This window comes from Mustela lutreola, chromosome 1 (genome assembly GCF_030435805.1).
Source record: "Mustela lutreola isolate mMusLut2 chromosome 1, mMusLut2.pri, whole genome shotgun sequence".
Classification (NCBI taxonomy): Eukaryota; Metazoa; Chordata; class Mammalia; order Carnivora; family Mustelidae; genus Mustela; species Mustela lutreola.
In genome coordinates this window covers 189,741,132-189,767,466 of record NC_081290.1, presented here as the reverse complement: position 1 = coordinate 189,767,466, position 26,335 = coordinate 189,741,132, and the positions used below count along the sequence as shown (strand labels likewise).

General features: G+C 45.7%; 1 protein-coding gene across 8 annotated transcripts in view; it reads right to left on the bottom strand.

Annotated features, from left to right (window-relative positions):
* KMT2A (lysine methyltransferase 2A) overlaps positions 1-11,198 on the bottom strand; it is a 73,909-nt gene extending 62,711 nt beyond the window's left edge. Inside the window, exons 1-2 of one of the 8 annotated variants that reach the window (XM_059182285.1) lie at positions 10,632-11,198; positions 8,428-8,526 (exon numbers count right to left, since the gene is read on the bottom strand). In XM_059182285.1, coding sequence (XP_059038268.1) covers positions 8,428-8,526; positions 10,632-11,063 — 531 coding nt within the window. In that variant the 5' untranslated portion in view covers positions 11,064-11,198. The remainder of the gene's footprint in view (positions 1-8,427; positions 8,527-10,631) is intronic. The other 7 variants (XM_059182257.1, XM_059182249.1, XM_059182263.1 and 4 more) reach the window with 7 other exon arrangements.
* Positions 11,199-26,335: the final 15,137 nt, after the last annotated feature.

The following is a 26,335-nucleotide window of genomic DNA, read 5'->3' as shown; positions in this document are numbered from 1 at the left end:
GGAGAGAGAAAATCCCAAGCAGGCCTCCATGCCCTCTGGGGAGCTGAGGGGGGACTTGTTCTCACAACCCCAAGATTATGTCCTGAGCCGAAATCAAGAGTCTGATGGATGCTTAAGCCACTGAGCCACCCAGGCACCCCACTTTACTATTTTTTTTTAAAAATCGGGGCACCTGGGTGGCTCAGTGGGTTAAGGCCTCTGCCTTCAGCTCGGGTCGTGATCTCAGAATCCTGGGATCGAGCCCCACATCGGGCTCTCTGCTCCGCAGGGAGCCTGCTTCCCCTCTCTCTCTGCCTGCCTCTCTGCCTACTTGTGATCTCTCTCTGTTCAAATAAATCAATAAGATCTTTAAAAAAAAAAAATCACTCACAATTATCCTGCTCAGAAGTCTTATACAACATAATAGGTTCTGTAACGCTCTCCTTGCAAGATACTCCTAAAAGTTTAATGTGGATCAAATTTTCAATTCAACAGTCATTCAATGATCACCTTCTATGGAAAGTCACCACTATAAACTATATAAAACATAAACGTAACTTAGAAATGGAAACGATCCAAGTCTTAAAAAAAATCACAATCTAATGGGGGAAAGCACACACAATCAAAGGTATTTATACCAGGGGCGCCTGTGTAGCTCAGTCCATTAAGCGTCCGACTCTTAAGATTTGGCTCAGGTCATGATCTCAGGGTGGTGAGATCAAGCCTCATCCATGCTGGGGATGAAGCCTTTTGGGATTCTCTCCCCCTCTGCCCCTTATCCCTTGCATGTGTGCTCTTTCCCTAAAAACTAAACTAAAAAAAAAAGTACTTATACTATAAGGTAACCCAGAGTAAATTCTTTAAAGGTAGGTATTAAGTACAGTCAGAAAACGGGAAAGGAGAAGTTGAGTTTCCACTAGCAGTGGCATCTGTAAAAGGCTTCTTGGAAGAGGTGGGATCTAGGGATCTGAGCTGAGCCATGAAAGCTATAGGCAGGGCAAGATGGGAAACACTTTAAGGCAAAGGAAGCATTAGCAAAGGCGTAAAGGCAGGTACAAACAGCCTATGGAGAACACCTAAGAGACTAGCAGTCCAACATGGCCGAAGCATGTAAGTGAGAATGTGTGTTCAGGAGATAATGTTCAAAATGTAGTAATGTAGGCCAGATAGATTATGAAGGGCTGAGAATTTTAAATCTTATTTTATATTCAGTGAGGAGGCAAAGGGTTTTAGGAATAAAGTGACATAATCAGATCTATATTTAAAACCAATGGCAACACTGTATATAGTGAAAAGGAAGGCAGGGAGACCGGTTAGGAGATTATGGTAATAATCCATGCAAAGGTAATGGAAATTTCGAGTAGGATGGTAAAAACAGAAGAGCAGGGACAGATTAAACACTGCAACAGTATCACAGACAAGCCTCACAGACTGACTGGAGAGGGTGCAAAGAGAAAAGAGGTAAAGAGCGCAACAGAGAGAATGAATGAGCTTTCCGATGGATACGGGTTTAGGTTTGAATTCTAGCTCTGCCGCTTACTCGCCATGACTTCTGGAAAACTAGCTCGCCTGTGCCTCAGTTTCTTCATCTGTGAACGATGGGGGTATTTCAGCAAACCTTTTTTTTTAAGAGAGACAGAGCAGAACTGTATGTTTCCTCCTTAAAGTGTACTACCCTCTACTGGTTATTCTTAAACTTTAATCTGTTTTTGACTATTCTATTTGAGGTTCTTTTTTATTTCTCAAACTAAGTGCCAACCCCCAGGAACTGTAACCTAGCATTTCTTCTATAATTAAATTATTAATTGTGTTGATCTCTGTAGACCAACACTTAATTCTCCCCACACTGACACTTGAGAGCAAATGTCAACTAGTTACCAAGTATAAATGAATGGAACTGAACCTGGGGGCCGAGGACCATGAAGCGCCTCAGAATCACTGTAAAGGATCCCCGAGTATTTACACTCATACGTAAAAAGGTAAGGAACACTAGTTATCGAGACCAGGAGTGGCAACCCCAACATAGCTGCCTTGGCCTGATAACTACGCAGCTCCTGGAGGCACTGAATTCCTCGGTGTCCTATCTGCCTATCTACTGTCTTGTTCTCTCTCCTCCCTTTTCTGCCTCACCTCTAATTATGTTCTCACTGGACACCAATGGTATTCCCTGTTGCCAAGATGCGTGCTGGACTTCAGTTTGGTTACACCAAGCTTACTAATGAACTTGACACCCAGACCCAAATCAAGAACATTTTAAAGTCAAGATTATAGCTCTCAAATAGATATGTATGTGTATACATATACATGTACACATCAGAGTAATAAAACCCAGTTATCTTGATGGAAAAAAAGAAGATTATAGCCCTCATGGCCTTTCAAACTTTGAGTCCTAATAATAATTACGGATTCTTATGTACCAGGCAAATTGCTAAGTACTTTGCATGCATAATTTCAATTAAGCCTCACAATAATTTCACAAAGCTTGATTACTGCTAATTTACAAATGAAGAAACTAAAGCATGGAGGGGTTAAGAAACTTTTCCAAGGTCATTCAGCTAATAAACAGGGGAGCCAAGATTTGAACCCAGGCGGTCTAAATCCAGAGCCCATGGTCTTAATAGCTCTTAATTACTGTGCTATACTATCTCACACTATTACAGATTAGATAATGAGATTCTCCCTATCCTTTATAAAGGTATTTATATATGCACAAATAAAAAATCCTAGCCGGAGAGATTACAAAAGGATTTCCTCATTAGCTAAGCTTAAAGAGATGTTATCCACATGGTTTTACTGCTTATAATTAAAGGCAATAATCTAGGAACAATGTTGTATGTTCGCATTTGATCTAAAAATTAGTCAATACTCATGGATGGACAGAAGATGAATACAGACATGTGTAAATATTTGTTCCTCTGGGTGTAGATATTTATTGTAGAGATATTTGTGATCAACTTCTCAGTTTTCAGAACTGAGAGTATAAAGGAAAGCTTTCTGAAAAAAGTGCTCTCCAACAACACTCCTCACAAGTACTGTTACTCTCCTAATTCAAGGCAGAAAGCCACAGTTACTTTGATGCAGTAAAAGGAGAAAGAAACAATGATGCTTCAACAAAGCACAGATCCTAAGTGTTGGATCTGGCTAAAACAGTTCCAACGTCAGAAAGGTTCATGGCTCTGGCTGCTGAAAGACATCAGAACATCTACACCCAAGCATTCCAACCAAGCACAACAACAAGAATGTAAGAAAAGAAATAAAATATATGAAAGAAACTCCAGCTCTAGAGACAAATGCCAGTGGAAGAGATCCGCCCCACTGGTGGGACTCAAGGCACTGCTACAGTGATAATTAAAGGTAAGTTTTCTGGGGAAATCCCTTTAGTCTATTTGTCAAATAGAAAAACAACTACTCATTTCAAAGGAAGGGGAATTTTCATAGCTGGTGCAGAAAACTGTCAACTAACTCTTACATTTGTATCTCTAGTCCTTTAAAACTAAAACTCATTAAAGATGTCCAACTTCTAAAAAGTGAAGCCAAGTTTGGCCCCTAAGAAGCTTTGTACTAATACTACAAGGGGGCTTATATCATCCCAAACAACTACAAATCACACGACAAAATTTGTCTTTCAAATGCCTTAGTCTTTAAAAAGCAAATGTCTGGCAGTGGTTACAGCCTCATGGGTTGGCTTCCCCTGGTGTGTAACCTGACAAGGTACAAAGCTCATTGAAATATTTAACAGTGCTGGTATGGATTTCTTTGGATAGGTCAAGAAAAGCAGCTCATCCTTTTTAAAAACATAAAGAACCATTTTATGGGATGTCGTTCCCTCAGCTCAAGTGTCTGTGCATTTCCTTGGGGCCTTCTCAGAGATCTTATTGAGGGGGAAAATGAAAAGGCCAACAAAAGGACCCCTTTTCTCTCCCTATTCCCAACATAATCCATCTCGGCCACAGGGCCAGTAGCATCCACACTGTCATAAATGCCAGCAATTAGAGAATTAGGCCATAAAACCACCCACTCAGGTATAAGAGTGCGGGCCTCCAGCTTTATTTAATGCATGCCATAAAGATCCTGTACTTCCTTCTTTCAGGCCTTCTTCAACCAATGAAATGACAACAACAACAAAAAAGTAGCCCTTTGTCTGCCTGCCTCATACTGATGTGAGCAATGAAACCATCTGGACCCAGGTGAAGGATTTAAGATTCCTTTTTCCTAATAAGACTGCATTTCCTCTAGCATGCCATGTTTAGATCCATTAAAGAACAGGCTGCATTTTGGGCACTCGTATACTAGAAACTAAAGTGAAATGACATTTTCCAATTATTTTGCCTTCTTCTGAAACTACTCTAGAAGCCTAGCCAGCTTCGCAAGAAAAGCTGGAACCTACAAGAGTATTTCTTTCTTTCTTTTTTAAAAGATTTTATTTATTTATTTGAGAGAGAGACAGTGAGAAAGAGCATAAGAGGGGAGAAAGTCAGAGGGAGAAGCAGACTCTCCAAGGAGCAGGGAGCCCGATGTGGGACTCGATCCCAGGACTCTAGGATCATGACCTGAGTTGAAGGCAGTCGCTTAACCAACTGAGCCACCCAGGCACCCTACAAGAGTATTTCTAATTAACTCAGTAATTTCTAGAACCTCCCTAAGTCTTCTCTAATGTAAAAAGTTCATTCAAATCTCAAAGTTAATGTTCATTTAGTCTGTGTCTTAAAATTTGATACAATTCAGGAGCAATCAATAATTTCGTTTGATTATCTTCACAATCTACCGGTCCACAAAAATCATGAGTCTGTGATTTACTCCATGATAAAGCTTTAAACCAATCTAGGCAAGACCCAAACAAGTACTTTTTAACCTCGAGCTCTTTCCTACCAGTGCCCACAGGGTTAAAAATCTGATTAAAAAGTACAGGTAGGTTATGTCAGACTCATTAGTAATTTAACCTTCCTTATTTCCCGCAAATAATATATGCAGACAACAGAGGTTCCCATCCCAGTAATCGTGGAATAAATTCCTCCCAAAGTAGTGACAGTCACATAGCTTCCCCCTCTCTCAAAGGTTTACGCCACTGGGCTCTCCACCTTGGCAGAGGAAGAATGGAAAGACAAGATATTCACAAAAGGCCCTACGGAAGGCCTTCAAGTTAAGTGCTAGAAGGAAACTGAAGTCCTGTGCCAACACTAGTGGAATGTGGGCAGGCACAAAGAGATCTTAATTAGGAGACCTACAATTAAAACAGTGAGTCTCCAGAAGAGAGAGGCACTGCAGAGTATTATGCCTCAGAGCAAGCAAAGCACCCTGGCCACCCCTCTCGCTGCAGGGCAAGCCTATGGAGTCGGCATCCACACACATGCTCTACGCAAGGACAGCTTCAAGGTGAGCACAGATACCGAAATGGAGTCAACATGGGAGTATTTTCTCATCTTAATCAGAAGGCAAATCACTATTTTGTGAATGATGATCTCCTACAGGAGCCCTGTGCCTTAAGATAATCAAATGGAAGGAAGAGATGGGAACATGTCACATGGTTCTCAGCAAGAATGAAGAAAAGTTCTAAAGACTACATTTCTGATGCTCAGGGTAAACCAAAGTCCTACATTTCAGAGCCTATTAACAGCTGCTTCCTGCAACACACATACTGTCACTTCGGATTCATAAATTCATTAATGCACAGAATTTTCTTTTCATTTAAAAGCTCACACACCTAAAGGCATACACCACCTAGACTGAAAAATAACTTCCCTTTAGCAGTTAGGAATCTACGACATGGAAAAATGAAACAAACTTAGTTAAATAGCAGGGCTTCTCAACATAAGATAATGATTTATATTTAAAATCTGATCTTCACTTTTCTTATAAATGAAATTAGTCAACTCCAGAAAAGAACTTTTTCCATACTCTTCAGTCCTTATACTTTGTCCATGCAATGAAAACTTTCCCACTAAGTTGAAATTTCTCTTCCCAACAATTACACCAATTAAATGGGCAAATGTACAAACTAAGATTAAAAATGACCAAATAGAGGGCGCCAGGGTGGCTCAGTTGTTGGGTGTCTGCCTTCGGCTGGGGTCATGATCCCAATCCTGGGACTGGGCCCCATGTCGGGCTCCCTGCTCCACGGGGAGCCTGCTTCTCCCTCTCCCACTCCCCATTTGTATTCCTACTCTCGCTGTGTCTATCTCTGTCAAATAAATAAATAAAATCTTAAAAAAGAAAAAAAATGACCCAATAGGCTCATGGACTCTGACAGTTTAAATGAACTCAGAAAATAAATAAATAAACTCAGAATAAGAAGTTCTGACCTGAACAAAAAAATTACATAATAGAAAAGAATCAGAATCCTGGAGCAGAAAAGATTCAAGAGCTAATATTTAGCCCAACCTTTTCATTTTACAGATCAGATATTCAAGGTTAAAAGTGAATTGTCCAAGGTCCCGCAACCGGTCAGAGAGAGATGAGTGCAAGGAGAGCCCTTGTCCTCTGACTTCCACTCTGAGGCTTCTCCTATGCCCCTTGTGTTCTCTGCTTCATTTTCCCTCTGTCAAGCTGAGGATTAGCTGTGAAGTCCATGAAGGAACAACTCCCCCTCTTGGTACATATGCCCAGCGAACATTCAAAACAAAACAAAACAGAACAAAACAAAAACAAAAAAATCACAGATACTCTTCAACTGCCTTCTGCCTATAGGAACAACATCTTTTCTAGGCCCAAACAAGAGTGTACCTTAGCCTACCTCACCTAAACTGCCATTTCAAATTAAAACAAATAGAGACCAATGCTGTCATTCAGTTTCGATTTTTATCTAACTAAAATGTGCCACATTATGATCAGGCTGGAAATTCTGCTTTGAACATTTTATGAGGTGGTAAGGAAGGTAAGTGGATTATGAAATTAATAAGGACTAACTGCTGATACATAAACCACTTGTGGAGTTTATATTAAAAACAGCTCAAATTCTAGTCAACAGAGAGGAAGCTGTGCCATGTTTATGTAGATGGCAAAGGATGGTGGCATTAACAGTACCTGAGACAATCCTCAGAAAGTACACAATATGGAAGGGAAGAGGAAGATGAAGAAGCAGACCTCTGTGATTTCCTACTGTGCTCAGTAAAATCAAACTTCAATTCTACTTCCTGACTGTCAGAGAAAAAGCCCCAATAGAGGAGACCAGCAACACCTACATATTTTTTAAAATAATCCTATTCTGACAGAATTTGGTCATGAAGAACTCTTACACGTAGCTGTTACCCAGAGATATTCAGTCCAAGGGAGGTTGGGGACTGGTGGCAGTGAAGGACAAGTCTCCCATGGCTAAAGGAGTTTATAACAGGTAAGTGATCTGTAAGTTCTATCACCTTTTAACCACCTGAACTTACTAGTCCTGTAAGTATTAACTTACATTTTGTTATAAACAAATACAGTCCTTATTCACTTAAAGCAAACCAGAATTTAAAGAGGCTAGACTCATTTTAAGGTCACAAAACTATTTCTTCATGAATCCAGACAAGACCTGATACAGATCTGTGAGTGAATTCTGAGAAATAATCTTTAGAATTCTGTAAGTATGTCAGCCCAAGGGAACCCTGGACTTCCCTTTTGGAACCTTATCATTGATTTGTGAGACTGTAACAAAATGCTTCATTTCTACACTGAAAACTACCAGGTCAGAGGAGCTAATCACTACTAAGTGATTTAGTCCTAAACCATACTACAGGTTAGCATTAATCGATGCATACCATCAGCCCGTACGTACTACACTCCTCCAACTACCACATAAAAAGCTCACCAATGGAACAACAGCTCATTCAAACCCAGTCAGAAAAAATACTGAAGTTGAATGTAAGGAGTCAACCGCTCTTCTCAGAGTAAAGTATGTTCAGGCAAAAAGTTTTAAAGAAAAAAAAACAGCAACGTACTAATATAATCTTATTTGAATTAACTACAGTTCCTTAACAGGCTTGACACACTACAAACCACTGCTCAGCAAAATAATGCCAGTGGATAAGGAAGTGTTAGCACCTGATTAAAACTTTAAAGGTGATTTGTCAAAGACCAACAGATAAAATATTCTGGTGCCCAGACATTAGGTCCCTGAATCCAGGTGGCTCTCTTTCTAACCAGTCTCTTGAAAAGCTACGATTGCAAGCTGTCAGCATAAAACTTTGCTTTTGAATATGTGATAACAGCATTTGGAATGTGAACACTTCGTCCTTCAATACAAAATACATAAGCATGCTAAACAAGAAGAAAATACTTCTCAGGATCCCCTTAAAATAGACTAGCTTCTCCTAATACAGACTTTCTTATTATACTCAAATATACATGGGACTAAAATTCTACATATAACCAGGCAAGTCTCAATTTCGAAAATAAGCAGGTAAATGAAATGTCAGTAAGCCTTTTTTTTTTTTTTTTGCTGCTGTATCTTTTAAAAAAGCAAAATCAACTCACATTTAAGCACCAACTCCATGCAAGTAACCTGAACGGTTCAGTCTTTTTGTCATGTATGAGGCCTTTGGTTCTCCAACTACATGGGATCTGTGTTGTTAGCTTAAAAAATACAGAATTGGCCTTTCAAAAAAAAATAATAATCTACAGCAACCAATAAATAGTCTCAATCAACCCTGCTGACCGCAGCTGCCTTCTGAAGGCTGGGAAAAGGAGGTGGAGAGAGAGCAGAGAGAGGCAGGGAAGAGGGACGCTGCAGTTAGCTAGCTACATAGCAAGGAACACGCCCCCATCATGTCCTCCTTGCTCTGTCAGAAGGCGGGTTGTTGTCAGTCTCCTGATCAGGCTGCCTTAGAAACGATTTTAAAAAGGAGGCAGGAAGACTAACAACTAAAAAATGCCAGCTCCTTGAAAGGAGGGGCCAGGGTCTCTGGGACCTCCTCCCTCCCCTTCTTCCCAGGATCTTTCCGTATATCTAGAGGGGTGTAGGGCACAATGGGGGACAAGGGGTTTGCCCGGGACCAACGGCAGAGCACGCAGGAAACGGCTGGTTGTTATCTTTCCCTTTCTGTTTCAATCAAGAGCACTCCAGAGCAGCAACCCCCTACCCGCCCCCCCCCTCTGCTTCAGCCCCTAGCAGCTGCTCTTCCTCCTCCTAGCATCCCCCATCTCCTTCTCCCCCCTCCCCTACAATTCAAACTCCCCCTTCTGCATCCAATGGAAAACAAATGCGCAACACCACTGGCTGAACCTGAACTCAACTTCCCTTCCCAGGGCAACTTTCCTTTTTGCTGAAGGGGCCTGAATAAGGCTCATCAAGGCATCCCCATCCCCGCCCTGGTACTAAGCGGGGAAGGAGCAAAGTTCTTGACCCCTTCATCCACCTCGGGTCCCCCTATAAGAATCAGAGAGATAACCCTAACTCCTCTTTCTAAGGCATAACTTTGCTTCATATCCCCCCTTTTTCTCCCGACCAAAAGCAACCACCACCACCAGCATAATAAAGTAAAACTGTCCCTTATCTACTCTCCTCACCCCAACCCTGCTTCCCCCACCCCTTCCAAGCCCCAGGATTGGCCTAGGAAAAGGTGGATCAATAGTGAAATGACGGAGAAGAGGAGAAGGGCGGGAGGGAGCTAAGGCTGGAGACTGCGTGCTCTCAGGCGCAGTGGGTGGGGTAGGAGAGCAGCTGCTTCCCCTGGGAGGATGCTGCCCAAGTCCCCCCACAAACACCTCCCCTCGCAGGGGCCCCCTTCCCCAGAGCTGGAGGGAAAGCCTGCCTCCTCTCCAGGGGGAATGGTGGAAAGCTGCTCCTCTCTGAGCCTAAGGGACAGTGGACTATTTTCCTCTCAAAGATGCCACTAATCCTTCATTCTAAAGGAGGGAACGGGTGAAGCAAAGGTAGAGTAATTCCCTGCCACCAGCAGGCTAGAAATTGTAGCTCTGTAAAATGGGGGAAACAGACTGCTGTACGAGGAGATCACCGTTATCTCCAGAGGGAAAGGAGGGGAAGGGAGGCAAGGTGGAGAGGAAAGTAGATTTTTCCTGGCGGGGTAGGGGAGGAGGAGGGAGGATCTAGCTGCGTGGGGGTGGAGGATGGAGGGTGGAGGTGAAGGAAGGGGGAGTGGCTGGTAGTGCAGGGACCTGGCCCGGGGATGGGGCGAGGGTTCATCAGGTTTTCGGAAGCAAGGTGCTGGAAGGGACATCGGTCCCCAAGGGGTAGGAGAAGAACGTGGCCCTGGATGAGGCCATCACCCAAGAGATGCCCAAGAGGAAAACTGCCCCAAGAGTAAAACATCTGCCCAGAGAGGGAGGCGGGGATGTGGCGGGATCAGGTCTCTAGGAGGGAGGGAGGGAGGAATCTTGCTCGGATGAGGTAATCTGTGAAAGGGAGGAGGGGTTCAGTCCCGGGATGGGAAACCCCGGCGAGGGGTCTGTGCCAAGGGATTTGGGGAAGGGTCAGGGGAAAGAAGGGGCGGGGGGGGGGGGGCAAACGCCCTTAGCCAAATGGGTCCAAACCCTGGGGTGGGGGCGCCTGGGGGTCTGCACCCATGTACGGGGGTCCCAAGATGGGAGGGCCGTTTGCCCCGGGTCAGGGACCCCAGGAGGGTCCCGGAATTGGGATGCTCCTCATTCCCGGATGGGGGAGGGGAGGGGGCTCCGCAGAGGGTCGAGACCCCGGACCTGGGGGTTCCTCGCCCCCTTACCTCTCCGCTGCCGCCTCCCCCGCCGCTCTCCCCAAACACAGCCCGGAACCGGCGCAGGTTGGTGCCGATGGCGGCCGAGACCTGCAGCGCCGCGTCGAAGCCCGGGCCCACCCGGAGCAGGGCCGGCCCAGAGGAGGCTGAGGACGATGACGAAGACGAAGACGAGGCGGACGACGAAGAGGCTGCTGAGGCGGCGGCCGCTCCCCCTGGAACCCCAGCCCCGCTGCTTCCCGCCGCCGCCGCCGCGGCCGCCACAGCCGGGGGGGAGGGGGGCGCCCCGGGGCCGCCGCTGCCGACCGGGGGCCCGGGGGGAAGCAGCAGGGCCGGGACGCGTTGCCGCGGGGCGCCCCCCAGGCCCCGGCGCCCCCCGCCGCCGCCGCCCCCGGTGGTCCCGGGTCGGGCGGGGAAGCGCCACCGACAGCTGTGCGCCATGTTCGCCCCGTGAAGTGAAGCAGCGAGAGGGAGAGGCGACAACACAGGGGGGCGGGGAGGCGGAGGGGGGGCCGAGGGCCCCGGAACCTGCCTGAGAAGAAGGCGCCGCCCGGCGGCCTGCGCCCGGCCGGCAGCTATGCAGAGCGCCGGGCCGCGGCCGCCCGCCCCGCAATCTGTATAGCGGGCCCGGGCCTACGCTCGCGACGCCGGGCCGCAGCTCCGCCAGGCCGAGGCCCGGGCCGCCGCCGCCCGCCCGCCCGCCCGCCCCGCAACCTGGATAAGTGCATGCCCCGCCCTCCGGGAGCGGCATTGCTGGGGAAAAGGAGGGGGGAAGGAAGCCCAGGAGCCCGACGCGGAGCGCGGGTTCCGGGGAGAGGGGGAGGGGGCGAGGACTACGGGGAGGATGGAGGCGGAGGGAGCCCGGCCGCCTGCAGCCTCGAGAGCCGAGAGGCAGATTACACACGTTCCCGGGATGCGCTGGGAATCGAACCGCCCGGGAGAGCCGCTTCCAGTATAGCGCGGCTGCCGGGTCGGGGACGAGTGAGCCTTCTCTGCCGCGAGGCACGGATACAAGATGGGTTAGCCCTCATTTAACGCTTCTGGAATAAAAGGGCCCTTATTGTGCCATATGCAAAACGGAAGCGTTGCCCAGTTTACTATATGCAAAATAGAAAGGCCCTCAATGAACGCGCTTTCAAAATTAAAAAAAAAAAAAGAGAGCCCCTCCCATTTTTATGCTGGAGCTCTCTCCAAAATACACACACCAAGTGGCAAGTCTCCCGCCACCTCCTCGCCCCACTATGCACTCGGGGCTGCAGCCCCGAGGAACCTCTGGCTCTCGTGCCCTTCTGCAGAGAGTTGGGTCCTGTTTCTCCAGCCCGGGCATTGGGGCCACGGCGTGCTCCGCTAACGAGGCGGTGTTACAACGAAGCTGAAGCTGGATGGCTAACGGGGCCTGGAGGGAAGAGGCGGGCAAAAGCGCCCCCGCCCCTTCTTCCTCAGTTCTCTGCCTGCCGCTGCATGCAAAGCAGACCCTAATGTATGCATGCAGAGGGAGGGGGGCTAGCGAGCACGTTTCTGATTAAGAGAGGGGGAGGAGAAGAGCGTTGGGCATTATGATACACGGGGTGGAAGGGGCCCGCCGGCGGCGAGCTCTAGCGCGGGGTTAGTAGGCTGAGGGGGAAGGGGGAAGGGGGAAAGAAGGAGGGGGGTGAGGGCGGGGGATGAATATCCACCCGGTTTACTTTATTGCGGGAAAGAGGGGAGGGCGCCTAGAGCTAGGCGTTAGAAGCCTACGAGGCTGGGAAAGCAGCGAGGGGAGGGAGGGGTTTGTACCGGGAGAACTTGTGTTGGCTGTGGCTGGGGGATCGATACGCAGCCTGCAGGCCCCGGGGCAGCCTCCATCCCCCCAGCCGAGGTGGAGTTCGCTGGAAGGTCACGCAGCCTTCCTGGACTCCCGCATGGGTACAGAGCACACTGCTTGTAATATTACAGCCTGGGGCGGCGAATTTGGGAAGGAGGGGGAGGGTCGTGGTGAGCAGGTTGCTCCGGCCCTCTGGAGGGTGCACTGCACGCCTCCAGAGAAGGTCCACGGCCTCCTGGTGCTGAAAACCTACGTCCTTCCGCGGGCGAAACGTTAGTGCACAGCGAAAGGTGGGGTGGGGGCTAGAGGGGAGCAGAGAAAGGGAGGAGACGCAGGCAAGCTCCAACTCCCCCAACTCGTCCGGGATCGATCGTCGTTCCAACCGCGCAGGATGGAGCCCAGATGGTTTGCAAAGCGCACACTCACAGCACACACACAGAACTAGATTCCGTTGTTACATCGCGTGGTTTACTGGGTGCAAAAGGGGTGGGAGTAGCGGGAGAGTCTCTTGAGCGGCAGCCCCAAGACTCTGCTGAGGATATAGACACCCCATTGTGGACGGTTTCTCCATTGCAATATATTTGGCGGTAGGCGCTGGGGGTTTTGCTTCAGTGTAGCTGCTCTGATCAGTTACAGATTGGGGACCACGTGGATTCCCTCATGCATCCTGATTTGTTCACTCTCTCACTCTTTCTCGCTTATTTTTCTTTTGTATTTGCCGCCCCCCCCCTTCTTTAATATGCATAACGGTCTGCAGAGGTAATAGGCACGGGACTGAGTGACAGGCTTTACATAACTGTGTCAATCGGATTTCTCTCAGTCCTCCCTCCCTGAGAAAACATAAACTGGCTAGGTTCTGAGTACCCTTACTTCAAGCTCACTTCATTTGGCACAGGTGGGAGGTCTTCAGGTCGGGGAGGCTGGCGCAGGGGGTGCGGGGGGGGGGGCGGTTGCGCAGGAAGGAAGAATGTCAGTGAACAATGTATGAAGTCCCCCAGACTCAAGCCCCTAGGTAGGAAAACTCCCTGAAAAATCTAGTTTGTCTCTTTGCCTCCAGACTAGTCCAGAAGGAGCCAGAGCAAATCAGAATTTGGTTTATTGTCGGAGCTTTTAAAGCAGAAATGATAATAACTTATATTTGTTGGGTGCTTTCTGTCACCTCAGTGTTTTTATATGCATTCAATTCTCGCCAGCCCTCTGAGAGAAGTCTGATTTTACAAATGGGGAAACTGAGATGGGGCGCCTGGGTGGCTCAGTGGGTTAAGCCACTGCCTTCCGCTCAGGTCATGATCCCAGGGTGCTGGGATTGAACCCCACATTGGGCTCTCTGCTCAGCAGGAAACCTGCTTCCCTCTCTCTCTGCCTGCCTCTCCATCTACTTGTGATTTCTCTGTCAAATAAATAAATAAAATCTTTTTTAAAAATGGGGAAACTGAGGCCTGGGATAATGTCCAAGGTCACACAGCTAGTAAGTAGCACCACTCAAATTCATGGGGACCTGACACGGATATCCAGTAGCCATACTGCTGATCCCCAAAGACATACTATGCAACCTTACACCCATTAGGATGGTTACTATAAAACAAACAAACAAAAAAAAAAGAGAAAACAAGTGCTGGTGAGGATATAAAGAAATTGGATCCCTTGTTGGTGGCAATGTAAAATGGTACCGCTGCTGTGGAAAATAGTAACAAAACATTATGATGGTTCCTCAAAAAATTAAAAATAGAATTACCATGTGATCCAGCAATTCCATTTCTGGATATATACCCAGAAGGACTCAAAGCAGCATCTCAATGATTTATAGACCCTTGTTCTTTGCAGCATTCTTCACAATAGCTAAAACAGAAACAACTCATGTGTCCATCAACAGATGACTACGTTACCAGAATGTGGTATATTCATTTACTGGAATATTAGTCAGCCTTAAAAAAGAAGGGGAAAAATAGGAAGGAAATTCTGCACTACGCTACAATACAGATGAATCGTAGGCACGGCATAGTGAGTAAAATCAGCCAGTCACAAAACGACAAACACTGTATGATTCTGCTTGTGTGAGTTACTTAGAGTAATCAAAATCATAGAGACAGAAAATATGTGGTTGCCAGGGGCTAGAGTTTGGGGAAGGGGGAGTTATTGTTTAGTGGGTATAAAGTTTCAGATTTACAAGATGAAAAGAGTTATGGAGGGCAGCTGAGTGGCTCAGTGGGTTAAACCTCTGCCTTCAGCTCAGGTCATAATCTCGGGGTCCTGGGATCAAGCCTCACATCAGGCTCTCTGCTCAGCAGGGAGCCTGCTTCCTCCTCTCTGCCTGCCTCTCTGCCTACTTGTGATCTCTCTTTCTGTGTCAAATAAATAAATAAAATCTTTTGAGGGGAAAAAAAAAAGAAAAGAGTTATAGAGATGGTTAGTGGTGATGACCATACAATGTAAATGTCTTAAAAATGCATGTGGTTGGGACAATGTAAATGTCTTAAAAATGCATGTGGTTGGGGCCCCTGGGTGGCTCAGTGGGTTAAAGCCTCTGCCTTAAGCTCAGGTCATGGTCGCAGGGTACTGAGATTGAGCCCTACATTGGGCTGTCTGCTCAGTGGGGAGCCTGCTTCCTCCCTCTCTCTGCCTGCCTCTCTGCCTACTTGTGATCTCTGTCTGTCAAATAAATAAATAAAATCTTTTTAAAAATGCACATGGTTTATTTTTAAATTTCAATTCAGTTTCTTTATCTTGAATACCTAATATATCTGTATGGTTAAAAGTTTATTTTTTAACTGTTTTTAAAGATTTTAAAGATTTGTTCGCTCTTGTTCTGAACTCCCCTCCTCTAGTCATATCACACTTTTTCCTTTTTATTTATTTATTTATTTGACAGAGATCACAAGTAGGCAGAGAGGCAGGCAGAGAGAGAGGAGGAAGCAGGCTCCCGGCTGAGCAGAGAGCCCGATGAGGGGCTCGATGCGGGGCTCGATGTGGGGCTCGATGTGGGGCTCAATCCCAGGATCCTGGGATCATGACCTGAGCTGAAGGCAGAGGCTTAACCCACTGAGCCCACCCAGGCGCCCCATATCACACCTTTTCTTAGGGACAACTAATGTTAGCAGTGTCTCAAATAGTCTTCCAGGGATAGTTTGTGCCTAGAAAAGCGAGTCCGTATAGAAGTTGTCTCATCAATGAGAGAGTAGTGACCACGCTTCCTAGATCTTGCTTGGAAATCTGTATCTTGGAAATAATTCCTATTACTGGATGGCATGTCCTCATTCTTAGGACCGCATGTAGTAGATGTTTATTCGCATAGTTTATTTAACTTGTTCTCCGGAGGTGGTCACTTAAGTTGTTTCCAAACTTCTGAGATTTCAAACAATTTTGCAGGGCATTACTTTGACCATTTTGCTAATGTGTAAATATCTCTGTAGTATAAATTTCTAGAAGTGGAATCACTGAGTCAAAAGATATGTACACTTCAGAGCGCCTGTGTGACAAAGTCGGTGAAGCATCTGACACTTGACTTTCGCTCAAATCATGATCTCAATGTCGTGAGATTGAGCCTGACATTAGGCTCTGCACTCAGTGCAGCGTCTGCTTGAAATTTTCTCTCTCCCACTCCTTCTGTTCCTCCCTTCCGCTCATGGCTCTTTCTCTCCCTCTCTTTCCAAAAATAAATAAATAATTTTTTTTAAAGGTACCATATGTTTGTAATTTAATAGATGTTGCCAAGTTATCCCCCATAAAGATTACACTAATTCATAACTCCCACCAGTAATGTTTGAGTGCCTCTTTCCCTCCACTCTTCCAGAAAGGATTTTTAACTTCTTGATCTTCACTAACCTAATGGAAATGGAGATATTTGACATTTTTTCCAAGTGACAAAAGGGAAAATTTAAGATGGGACCCCAGGGGCGCCTGGGTGGCTCAGTGGGCTAGGCCGCTGCCTTCAGCTCAGGTTATGATCTCCGGGTCATGGGATCGAGTTCCACATCGGGCTCTCTGCTCAGCGGGGAGCCTGCTTCCCTTCTTCTCTCTGCCTGCCTCTCTGCCTACTTGTGATCTCTCTCTGTCAAATAAATAAATAAAATCTTTAAAAAAAAAAAAGATAGGGACCCCAAATTGTGCCCCTTTTTGCAAGCTTATGAATTACTTCTGGTTTGAATGGACCTCTAGTTGTTCACTCCCTTTTCCCCTCTCCAGAAAGACTCTTCATGGGAAGCCAGTATGGTGGTGGAACTAATGTGGGCTCAGAGTCACAAATCTGGGCTTGAATTGCAAGTTCTGTAATTGTAGCTATGTGATCTTGAACCAGGTGCATAGGCTTATTACACCTGTTTCCTAATTTGCAAAAATAAAGATACTAATAGCAACATCAGAGAGTATTATGAAGACTGAATGACATAATCTAAGTAAAGTGTCTTCTCTCTCATTCAGGTAGACACATTTTACCCTCAGGGATTTTCTTAGGCATTGATGAAGATGCCCTCTCTCAGACCAGCCATGTCCTTTCTCCAAACAGGCTGCCAATGGAAAACATTGTATTAGTAGTCCTTAAAGTCCTTAAAGTCATCGAACTAAAAAAGAATAGTGCCTGAGTCATTTAGGCTTGCCCATTGGATGCCTTGATCATCATTGAGCAGAAGACAGTTCAGAATCTTAATAATTTTTTAAAAGATTTTATTTATCTATTTTGAGAGAGACAAAACAGAGGATGGGGAGGTAAGAAGCAGAGGGAGAGAAGCAGACTCCCCACTGAGCACAGAGGAATGGTGGGGAGGGGATGCTCAATCCCACAACCCTGAGATCAGGACCTGGGCCGAAATCAACAGCCAGGCGCTCATCCAACTGAGCCATCCAGATGCCCAGACAGTTCAGAATTTTTAGATGCTACTGTCTTCTGGAGAAGGAAGGGCCAATCCTTATTACCCTTCTACACAGGCACCGTTTTTGTTTTTTTTTTTTAAGATTTTATTTATTTATTTGACAGAGAGAGATCAGAAGCAGGCAGAGAGAGAGAGAAGGAAGCAGGCTCCCGACTGAGCAGAGAGCCCAATGCGGGGCTCAATCCCAGGACCCTGCGATCATGACCTGAGCCGAAGGCAGTGGCTTAACCCACTGAGCCACCCAGGTGCCCCCAGGCACCATTTTATTATAAATGAAGCGATGGTTACATTTTGCTACTTCCCTGAATCCATGAGTTTCCATTTCTGAGCTCCAAAAAATTAGGTATAACAACACCTATGGCCAAAAGGTCTTTAAATACTGACCTCGGGGTCACCTGGGTGACTCAGTTGGTTAAGCGACAGACTTTGGCTCAGTTCATGATCCCAGGGTCCTGGGATGGAGCCCCCCATTGGGCTCCCTGTTGAGCTTCTCCCTCTTCCTCTGCCTCTCCTCCCCCCTTGTGTTCTCTCTCTCTCTTTCAAATAAATAAATAAAATCTTTTAAAATAAAATAAACAAATACAGACTCCAGCATGGACAGCTGACTTTCTGTTAAGGATTAAGTACATAGTCCTGGCCAAAGGCAAGGGCTAGCTGATTTGGGGGCCATGAGCTCTTTGAGAACAGGAGTCATGTATCTTCGTATCCCCTGTGCTAAGCAGTATCTGTACCAGCCCAATTAATGTTTGCAGAATAAAGGACCCTTCCCAGCTAAACTCTCAGACCTTGAGATTCATAATCAAAGGGTCTTGTTTTATCAGAAGATTTTGGCAGCAGCATGTACTGGGCTATGGGTTTGATTAAAAAAACATTTTATGTGGGGCGCCTGGGTGGCTCAGTGGGTTAAGCCTCTGCCTTCGGCTCAGGTCATGATCTCAGGGTCCTGGGATCGAGCCCCGTGTCGGGCTCTCTGCTCAGCAGGAAGCCTGTTTCCCTTCCTTTCTCTCTCTGCCTGCCTCTCTGCCTACTTGTGATCTCCTTCTGTCAAATAAATAAATAAAATCTTAAAAAAAATTTTATGTAAAGTCAGTTTAATTGTGTCCTTTAGAAATTGTATCAATGATGGGGTGCCTGGGGGACTCAGTCAGTTAAGCCTCTGACTCTTGATTTCAATTCAGGTCATGATCTCAGGGTCATGACATCCAGCCCCTGACCAGGCTCTATGCTGGGCTTGGAGCCTGCTTAAGTCTCTCTCTCTCTCCTTCTCCCTCTGCCCCTTCCCACCCACTGAGCATATGCTCTCTCTCTTTCTCTCAAAAAAAAAACAAAAAACAAACAAAAAAACAACAACAAAAAAAGGAACCGTTGACTAAAGTTCATATCTCTCAAAGAGAGAAAAATGATAGGAAGAACTATTATTTGATTATTACGATCTTACTTGTAGACTCTTGAAGCAAGTGTGGCACCAAAGCATTTCCTTTCCTTCTCTTCCTAGTTACCTCTAAAGTGTACTCCTTGTACACTTTACCCCCTTGTGTTGCCTTCCTCTTTTGTTCCCAGGTTTCAGCAGAAAAAAAAAAAAAGTACACTTTATTTTTTTTTTTTTTTAAGATTTTATTTATCTGGGGCACCTGGGTAGCTCAGTGGGTTAAGCATCTGCCTTTGGTGCTCAAGTCATGATCCGAGGGTGCTGAGAGTGAGTCTGATGTCAGGCTCCCTGCTCCACTGGAGTTTGCTTCTTCCTCTGCTCTTCCTCCCACTTGTTCTTTCAACCTCTCTCTCAAATAAATAAAATCTTTTAAAACAAGGATTTAAAGGGGCACCTGGGTGGCTCAGTGGGTTAAAGCTTCTGCTTTGGCTCAGGTCATGATCCCAGGACCCTGGGATCGAGCTCCGCATCCAGCTCTCTGCTCCTCGGGGAGCCTGCTTCCTCCTGTCTCTCTCTCTGCCTGCCTCTCTGCCTACTTGTGATCTCTGTCTGTTAAATAAATAAATAAAATCATTTCTACTTATATGTCACTTTTTATTTTTTTAAAGATTTTATTTATTTACTTGAGAGAGAGAATGAGAGAAAGAGCATGAGAGGGCGGAGGGTCAGAAGGAGAAGCAGACTCCCTGCTGAGCAGGGAGCCCAATGCAGGACTCCATTCTGGGACTCCAGGATCATGACCTGAGCCGAAGCCAGACGCTTAACGAACTAAGCCACTCAATTGCCCTATATGTCATCTTTAAAAAAAAAAAAAAAAAAAAAAAGATTTTATTTCTTTATTAGAGAGAGGGAAAGAGAAAGCACAAATGGGAGAAGGAGCAGAGGGAGAGAAAGAGAGAGAGAATCCTAAGCAGACTCCGAGCTGATTGTAGAACCCAGCAGTGGGCCCAACTTGGGGTGGGATCCAACGACCCTGAGATTAGGACCTGAGCCAAAATTAAGTCTACCACTTAACTGACTGAGCCAGCCATGTGCCCCTAAGGTGTACTCTTATAATAGTCGTCGTCGTCTTATTATTATTATTTTAAGATTTTATTTATTTGACACAGAGAGACAGTGAGAGAGGGAACACAGGCAGGGGGATGGGAGAGGGAGAAGCAGTTTTCCTGTGGAGCAGGGAGCCTGACACAAGGCTCGATCCCAGAACCCCGGGATCATGACATGAGCGGAAGGCAGACGCTTAACAACTGAGCCACCCAAACGCCCCTCTTCTTCTAGTCTTCTGATTGGTGTCCTAAACCCTCAACTTTCTGTCCTTTTACTTACTGAAGGAGTCTTTATTGAACTTCTGCTTTGTACCAGGTATTGGTTTAGACCTGGAAATACAGTGATGCCATGTGACAGAACTTTCACAGAAACATGCAAAGGAAAGAGGCCTTTGAAAACCAAAGAGTACCTCAGTATTGCTTGAACAGAAGGTACATTGGGGAAGTGTCAAAAAAGGACTAGGCAGATCAAGCAAGGATTTTGGATTTCACTCAAGAAAGGTTTAGAGGGGCGCCTGGGTGGCTCAGTGGGTTAAGCCGCTGCCTTCGGCTCAGGTCATGATCTCGGGGTCCTGGATCGAGTCCCACATCGGGCTCTCTGCTCAGCAGGGAGCCTGCTTCCCTCTCTCTCTCTCTCTCTCTCTGCCTGCCTCTCCATCTACTTGTGATTTCTCTCTGTCAAATAAATAAATAAAATCTTTAAAAAAAAAAAAAAAGAAAGGTTTAGAAAAAATGGAAAGATTTCAAGGAGGGACTGACGTAATGGGAGTTTGTGCCATGTCACTGTGACAAATGAGTGTAAGAAAGCAGGCTGACAGCAAGACTCGAGGCAGAAAATGCAGTTAGAGTATCTCTGAGCTCTTCCCGGGACTTAGATGCCCATATCCACATGTAATAGTCCGGATTGTGAGTGCCATGACAGTGGAGATGTGGGAACAAGGACAGATTCCAAAGATATTTAGCAGATAGAATGACTTTTAGAGGTCCATTTAGATGTGGAGGGTGAGCAAGAAGTGTTTTCCTCAGGTTGTAGCTAGGGTCAACCAAGCAGATGCTGATACCACCAGCACGATAAGAACAACAAGAGCAGGAGGAGGATATTATTTGGCGATGATGAGTCTGGTTTCAGAGCAGCTCTGAGATGTCCGTGAGATCTGCAGGTGGAGCTGTTTAATAGGCAGCTGGGTATATGGACTGGAGCTCAAGAACAGGTTGGAAATCTAGATCGCGAACTTGGCAGCATAGAGAAGGTTTCTGAAAGTGCAAGCCCAGATGAGCCCAACAGAAAAAGTGTACGTAGTGCACAGAGGCAAATGGGTCAAGGATAGAACTAGAAGAAACCCAAGTCTGTTGGGTGGGCTGATGATAAGTAGCCAGTGAAAGCGATCAGAGGAAGAAGGTTCCATGAGGTCAAAGTGGACAAGTGGGGAGCCAAAAGGGAAAGCATTTCAAAGAGAAGAGCTGTAAGCAATGTCAAACGTAGCTGAGAGATGGATGGAGAAGCAAAAGGACTGTGGGCGGTCCCTGAGAGTCCTGGGGAAGTCACAGGCGATGTCTGTGCAAGCAGTAGGAGAACAAAGGTGAAGTCCGAGGTCAGACTGTATTTGGTTGAGAAGGAAATGGAAAGGACAAGGAGACGCGAGTGGAGGCCACTTGTGGTTGTTTTTTAAGCTAATTTTTGATTATTATAAAAGTCATGTATGCAAGGTGAAATTTTTCAAGTAGTATGAAACAATATAAAGTTAAAAGTCTGCATGTCTCTTCCCTCCCTCAAAAAGTAATCACTGTTGAGTTTGTTGTCCAGTATTTCAGAATATCCACAAGCATATATGTATATAATGTATATATCTAAATACAAATGGACACACACATTCCTTTTTTCAGTGTGTTAGCTAATATGTCTGATCCCTTTACTTATTTCATTTATGTGAAATATTTCACTTCTATGTTCTGGAAGCCTTCCTATATCTTTCTGACCTGTCACCTGCCTCTCTCTCTCTCTCGTTCACAGTGTTCCCCCTGCACTGACCTCCTTGCAGTTCCTGGAACACACCGGGCACACTCACACCTTAAGCCTTCTGCACTTGCCGTGCCCTCTGCCTGGAATGTTCTTCCCCCAGATATCCTCTTGGCTCCCTCTCTCACTTCCTTCAGATCTCTACTTCAATGCCCCCTCCTCCCAGAGGCAACCACCTATCATTCATAAAACTTTACCCTACTTCATTTGTCTTTGAGCCACTTATTATCTGTTATTTTATTTTTTTAAAGTACCTGCCCATGTGACCCAATGTGGGGCTTGAACTCATGACCCTGAGATCAAGAGTCCTGTGTTCCACCGACGGAGCCAGCCAGACCCCCAAGCACTTACTGTCTGCCCTGTCTGTCTTGCATCAGCTGACTTATTCAGTGGCTGACCCCCCCACAAGAATGTGAGCTCCATGAAGAGAGGGACTGCCTTACAGCTCTACATCCGGAACCTAGAGTATCGGATCCTTAGTAGGTACTTGATAAAATAGGGGAAAAATAGAGAGAGCCAGCCTCATATAGTACAGTGGATAATAACATAGGGTTGAAGACTGCTTGGATTCTGATCTTTATTTCTTCGTAGGTGGGTGCACTCGGGTGGTGAACTTTTTCTCTGTAAGATAGGGTCATACCAGCACCTCACTCCTTGGGGTTTATGTGTGAACATATGAAACATACTTAGAGCAGTAGCTGACATGTTGTGAACGGTGAGGAATGATCCTGGCTTGATCATTAGCAGTATTCTGTAAAGGCTCTAGTAACGCTGACGTCAGTGGCTCATTCTTCCAGCTCTTCTTCATGTCTTTGATTATTATTATGCCTTCTTGGCCTCCTTCCTCTGAACTTCACCCCTTAAATACCAGTGTCTCCTGAGTGCTTTTCATTTCTTACATTCTCTTTGGGTGAGCTCATGGTTTTAACTACTACCCAGCCTGAAGAGTGCTCCAAACCGCACTGTTCCCCAGGGCCTCAGACTCTCGCATCCAACTCTGAGCATTTCCATTCTAATTACTTGTTAGGTTGGATGACTCACTGAAGTGTGGGTTCCTCAAGGGCAGGGATGGCTTTCTTGGTTATCTTTATCTCCACTTCTCCAGAGGAGGTGCTCTTGGAAGGCGTACTTTGCAGGTGTTTACAGTCTAGTGAAGGGAAGCAGACAATACATATATGACTGAAATAGGTCAGATGGTGACAAGTGCTGTTGAGCACGACAGAGAGAAGAGAGAGCTGGGAGAGGCTAAGGTATGATGGTCTATAAAGGACGGCCAGGGAAGACCTTTGGATGTTTGAAGAGAGTGCTGAAGGACTGATGATACCTGAGGGAAGAGTGTTTTGAGTACAAGCTGACAAACGCAGAAGGCCTGTGGCAGAGTGTGTTCAGGGCACAAGGGGGCCCGTGTGGCTGGTGAAAAGGAAGCTGAGGGGAATAGTGGTTGGAAAATAGGTGGGTAAAGAATTGGGGCAAGGGTGTCTCTGATCATACAGGGCCTTGAAACGAGATGACAAATCACTGGAGGCTTCTAAATAGAAGACTGACAAAATATGACTTAGTATTTGGAAGGGTGCCTCTGGCTGCTGGTATAAGAATAGACAAGAGGGAAGGGCGCCTGGCTGGCTCAGTCAGTTGGGCATGCAACTCTTGTTGGGTTTTTTAGTTCAAACCCCATGTTGGGGTTTGAATAAAATAAAATCTTTTAAAATTTTTTTTAAAGATTTTATTTATTTATTTGACAGAGAGAGATCACAAGTAGGCAGAGAGGCAGGCAGAGAGAGAGGAGGAAGCAGGCTCCCTGCCGAGCAGAGAGTCCAATGCGGGCTCGATCCCAGGACCCCGAGATCACGACCTGATCCGAAGGCAGTGACTCAACCCACTGAGCCACCCACTCAACCCACTGAGCCAGCCCCCAAAAATAAAATCTTAAAAAAAAAAAAGAAAAGAATAGACAAGAAGGAGGCAAAGGGTAAAAGCAGGGAAATCTGTTGGAAGGTTATTGCACTGGTCCATGTGACAAGATGTTGGGGCCTTGGCCTTGGTTGGTAGTGTGGAGGTGATGAGAAATAGATTCAGGTTATATTATGAAGATTGAGTGAAAATGTGCTGATATATTAAGTGTAGGGCTTGAGAGAAGGAGAGGTGAGAATGAATGGATAAGTAAATGAGTAAGTGAATAGGATGTACACATATATCCATTATAGAGTGATGGCTTCCAAGGGCTGCCTAGGTCAGAAAATAAAGGGGAAATATTACCTAATGACGATGCAGCCAAGATTCTGAGAAGAATATTTACATTCACAGCCCCCCCACCCCAGTTCCTTACCATCTTCCCTGCATACTTCAAACCAGAGTCATCTGCCTCCCACTCCCATTGATACTGGTGACAGCAAAAACCCCAGTGATTTCCAGGTTGCTAAAACTAATGGTGACTTTTTCATTCTGTTGTTCCTGGTATTTTGGTAGCATTGTCGAACTTCTGGAAGTTCTCCTGCCTTGGTGTCTATGACCCCACACTTTCCTTCCTGCTTTTCCTTTTATCTCTCTCAACTTTCTATCTCAAACCCCTGCACTGGCTTCTTGTCACATAGCCATCCCTCAACATTGGTGTTTCTTTTTTTTTTTTTTTTTTAAAGATTTTATTTATTTATTTGACAGAGAGAAATTACAAGTACACTGAGAGGCAGGCAGAGAGAGAGAGAAGGAAGCAGGCTCCCTGCTGAGCAGAGAGCCCGATGCGGGACTCGATCCCAGGACCCTGAGATCATGACCTGAGCCGAAGGCAGCGGCTTAACCCACTGAGCCACCCAGGCGCCCCAACATTGGTGTTTCTTAGAGTTATGTTCTTAGCCCTCTTTTCTTTTTAATATTTCATTCATTTATTTATTTTAAAGATTTTATTTATTTATTTATTTGACACAGAGAGAGAGCACAAACAGGGGGAGCAGCAGGCAGAGGGAGAAGCAGACTCCCCACTGAGTGGAGAGCCCAACGTGGGGCTCGATCCCAGGACGCCGCCATCATAACCCAAGCCTACGGCAAATATTCAACTGACTGAGCCACCTAGGTGACCCGCACTTGTATGTCCTTAAGCTGAATTCCTCTTTACAGTGAAGTTTGCTTCTCTCTGTATCACTTCTCCTAATGGCACCACCATGCTCCTGTAGTTGCTCACTTTTCTTCAGGATTCCTGCAATGGTTCCCAGGCTAATCATCCTCTGCTACAAAGACTGACCTTCCGAAAATGCAAATTAGACCATACTTTAATAAATACTTAAAATACTTTTAAAATTCCTTATCATCTTTTTTTTTAAAGATTTTATTTATTTGACAGAGAGAGACACAGCAAGAGAGGGAACACAAGCAAGGGGAATGGGAGAGGGAGAAGCAGGCTTTCTGCCAAGCAGGGAGCCGGATGCAAGGCTGATCCCAGGACTCTGGGATCATGACCTGAGCTGAAGGTAGGCGCTTAATTACTGAGCCACCCAGGTACCCCTAAAAGTTCCTTATCATCTTAAGATCCTTTATTATCTGGTCTCACTCTTCCCTCACCTCTTACCTCCAAACACACCTCTGATTCCTTATGTCCTTGCCTCACTGAACTTGAATTTTCTTGTATGGTTGTGCTTTAGTGCATGTCATTCCCTCTATTTAAAATGTCCTTCCTTCCCACTTGTCCTGTTGGCTAACTCCTGACCCACTTCATGTATTACACCGTCCACCCCAACCTTCTTCGACCTCTCCTGTGTATACCACTGTAGCATAATATGCAGACATCTGTCGTGGGTATTAACATACTGTATGGTCATTGTGTGGTTTGTGATAATGTATTCTGCTACCTCTTCCACTAGACCATGAGTCCTGTGAAGGTAGGAAAGTTGTCTTTCACTTCAGTGTCCCAAAAACTTAGTATGTCCTATAACAAGAGTATAAGAAATGTTCATTGAGCCAGTAAATGAATACATAAAAAATGGAGAATGGATAGGAAGAGATGGCTGAAGAGTAGAAAGGAAGAGAATCAAGAGCAAATATAGAAGGATAGTTTTGGAAAGAAAGTCCTAAATGTCTCTTTCTAGGTCAAGAGAAAAGAAGGAAAGGGATAGTTAGAAGCAGATCAGTTTGAGGTGAAGGTAAGAGATCGAAGGAGTCCATCTTGGACAGTTTCTAATTTCTCCTTAACGCAGTAGGAAAGGTATAGCTCTTTTCTGGAAGACTTGCATGTGTGTGAAGTTTTGTAACTGCTTCTTTGAATCTCACCTTTCACACCTGCAAAACACTTGATTCTGTTCCATAAACCTCATCTCTTGCAAAGAGCTCTTTGGGTTTTGAGCTCTTTAGATATGTAGCAATGGACCTAGTGATGATCATTACTTAAGTATGACTTTAAATCCATGCAGATGAAACCTGCTCAATTCCAAAGCCTCTCCCATTTGATCAGCCCTTTTCATTCTTTCTATGTATTGTCAATGCTGCAGTTCCTAGAACTGGAGACATTACTTGCCTCCAAATTACTCTGAAAAAATTCACTAGACATAACATTACCAAGTGATTT